We start from the raw sequence: 3,013 nt of genomic DNA on the forward strand, positions 1-3,013 counted from the left end.
CCAGCCGTACTTACTATATATGATGAACGAAAGAGAGGAAGACTACAATGATTATATTCTTAGCATTCAAATGTTTGAATCCTAAGAATTTTACCGAATCCATAAGCAGAACTATAGTTCCGTCCCTGCTTTATAGCACTAATCACTTGTTGACATGGCGACAAACTTTTCTTATCTCCCTTGATCACCAATAAGCGGATTATTTTCCGACAAGATAATCAGAGCGTTAGCAAACTGGTCAAATAGGAATTATTAGCCGCAAATTTCTCCACAAAAGGATAAGTAGTTTTTATTTATTTATTTATTTATTTATTTAAACTGAGCCTCCATTGATCATTGATGTGCAAAAAGTTACAAGTTAAGTTTGGCATCCCAAACTTTGTACATGATCATTGAGATGAGACTAGAATACTTGATCTATCCTAACCAAAAAACCCAAGGCCTCAGTGGCATGTATACCTAAGGTGGGTCAACAAAAGGATAAGTAGTTGAATACTTGAATCTGAAACCAACTGTTGGTCCACAATTAACAGCCCCTTGTTGCTCATAATGTTCTTGTAGTATAAATTGTCCCATACCATTGGAGTTACATGGTCGTTTCTGGCGTATTCAACTGCTTTGGGGTCGGGTTGTGGATTTGGGCATCGGGTCTTGAGGTAATTGGCAAAGTCCGGGTCTAACATTGGATCAACAGTTGGGTAAAGTCTGTGTACTATGTTTACACAATGAACTCGTCCTACTGTGTGCGCCCCTGCATCCAGCACAAATGACCATTATACTCGTGTTATATGTTCCATTTTATGTAACACTATTATTATTATTTTGGAAAGTCAAATAAGTTTAGTTTTTCTTTTCTATGATCTTCTTAATTTGTTTTTAAAATTTTCTTGAATTACTAACTATACAAACTTAGCTTATACTAGTAGTTGTTCAAATGCATAATTTTTCTTTTAAAGAACTTGAAGAATATAAGCTGGAATTCACATAGAAATTAGGTATATACTTCTACTTTCGTACTCCAATTACATCCCTTCACATAAAATGGGAGGGAAGGAGCTACTAAAAAGCAAGAATTAGCAAGGGACAAATTTTGTAGCTAAATAGCAAATTTCGTCACTAATCCTATGTAGCGATGAATCATCAAAAAATATTGTTAGCTACGAGCAGTTTAGCGACGAAATTCATAGCTAATTTCTATATATTTTTTTTAAACTAATAGTTAATTCAAAAAGTGTTTATGCTTTATGCACTGACATGACAGTATAAAACATCGTTACATTATCAAATTAAGTTGATCTATACAAACATTACGTTTTCAAGTTAAGCCTAACGGTAACTTGAAAAATAGAGAAACAATTGACTATTAAATTACATTGATAGTGTAAGTATTCTTTAGGCAAAATGCATATAACTTAAGCACTTTGGAGGATAAAAAAAAAACAGAATCTCTACATAATGAACAATTAATAAGTTCTTCCGTTCCGAACTTTTCTAGAAAAGTTTTATGGGAATTGATATTTACCAAGTAGAGCAACTGTTCCTTGAGTATCAACACCAATAGACAGAAATCGGGAAAGAACTAATGACATCGAATCATTGTGATTAGGAATAAAATTCTCAACTTCTGCTAAGTAGCTGTCTTTGCTGTCCCTCCTGCCAGTTTTCATTTCAATCTGTGGCCCTCCTAACTGTGTCAAAAATTATAGAGTAAAATTAGCCATAAAAATATAATTCGTTTAATTTAGTCAAGTTTGGATGACAGGTTAATGATTTGTTCATTTTTTAATCCAATTCATCTTGACTCGTTCAAATTCATCATATCTAAAGTTGGCTGATCCTGATTTGGGCTTAGTATGTATCCAAATTGATCCATGAGAAATCTTGTCAAAAGATTTAAATAAAATCCTTTTTATTTGAATATAATATATATAACTATAATAAAAAAGAATAGAAAGTTTTATTAGTTTTATCTGATATTTAAACAGATTATAACAAAACAAATTTGGTAAGAATTGGGCAGGTTGATTCAGTCCATATAAGCTCAATTATTCTGAATATGGTTGGATCCATTCATTGATTCAATGTATTTTAACCTGTCCAAATTCAGCCTATACCGCTATTTGTCATTCATACGGTGAAAGGACTCACTTTTGTAAGGAAAAAATGTAGTTGAGAGGAGTTTAAAATACATTAACTTACCATGACAATACCATCCCTAGCAGAGAGAGCAACAATATCAGCACAAGAAACAGTGTCGGGACATTCATTCTCAAGGGCCTCTTTGATAGTCTCTATATACTTGAAATTTCTCATCCCAAAGTTCCTTTGAGATTCTTCTCTGATTTTTGTTCCTTTGTTGTGTCCAACAGTATTGATGCATCACATGACTTCAAGACCAATGTTCACCATTTCATTGAGCTATAACGTTCATGACTTGCCACAATAATAAAAACTTGTGTTGTTCGGACTCTTCAAAATGCTATCATATTTGTGTCAGTCCTTAAAGAAACACACTATTTTTAGAGGATTGGACACGCATCTGACGGTATTTTTAAAGAATCCGAGCAATATAAATAATAAGTCCTCTTTGTGTTCAATTTTATATGGTACTCTTTCCTTTTTAAAACTTTCACAAAAAAGGGACACATTTATATATTTGAAAACTCTTTAATTTCAACTCCTTAATAACATAATTTTATACCCATAGAAATGGTATGGCGTGGTTAAAGACCACAAGTTCTAAGGGTACGTACTTTTGGTATGTACCAATTTTTTTTAAAAATATTTGTATCAAGTCAAACACAATTATATAAAATGAGTGACGAAGAATATATTTCCATTAATTTCTCGATTGATGGGTATCAGTATTACCTTTGTTTACCCCGAAATTGGGAAACCAATTGAATTTGTACGCAGGTATAGGATATGTGCTTGAATCTTGATGTATATTTGATAGCGGAAAATAAGCGTGTGAGTATTTGGCGATAAAACGGCTAGTAACAGTGATTTGCTT

The 3,013-nt window shown here is 32.7% G+C and overlaps 1 protein-coding gene across 1 annotated transcript; it reads right to left on the reverse strand.

The window, feature by feature from the left end:
* Positions 1-218: 218 nt before the first annotated feature.
* LOC132605407 (peroxidase 21-like) lies at positions 219-2,370 on the reverse strand. Its single transcript, XM_060318563.1, has 4 exons — positions 2,200-2,370; positions 1,523-1,688; positions 501-751; positions 219-290 (listed from the first exon to the last, which is right to left on the reverse strand). The coding sequence occupies exons 1-4, from the start codon at positions 2,311-2,313 to the stop codon at positions 219-221; spliced, it is 603 nt and encodes a 200-aa protein (XP_060174546.1). The 5' UTR covers positions 2,314-2,370.
* Positions 2,371-3,013: the final 643 nt, after the last annotated feature.

The sequence above is a fragment of the Lycium barbarum genome, chromosome 8 (genome assembly GCF_019175385.1).
Source record: "Lycium barbarum isolate Lr01 chromosome 8, ASM1917538v2, whole genome shotgun sequence".
Lineage (NCBI taxonomy): Eukaryota > Viridiplantae > Streptophyta > Magnoliopsida > Solanales > Solanaceae > Lycium > Lycium barbarum.

Bases quoted from the DNA above. Each gene is read 5' to 3' on its own strand.
- LOC132605407 (XM_060318563.1), bottom strand. From the start codon at position 2,313: ATGAGAAATTTCAAGTATATAGAGACTATCAAAGAGGCCCTTGAGAAT. The intron at 752-1,522 runs GTAAATATCAAT...TGCTGGATGCAG, and splicing joins AGGAACAGTTGCTCTACTTG to GGGCGCACACAGTAGGACGA. The intron at 291-500 runs TCAAGTATTCAA...AATAAATAAATA, and splicing joins ACCAACAGTTGGTTTCAGAT to AAAACTACTTATCCTTTTGT.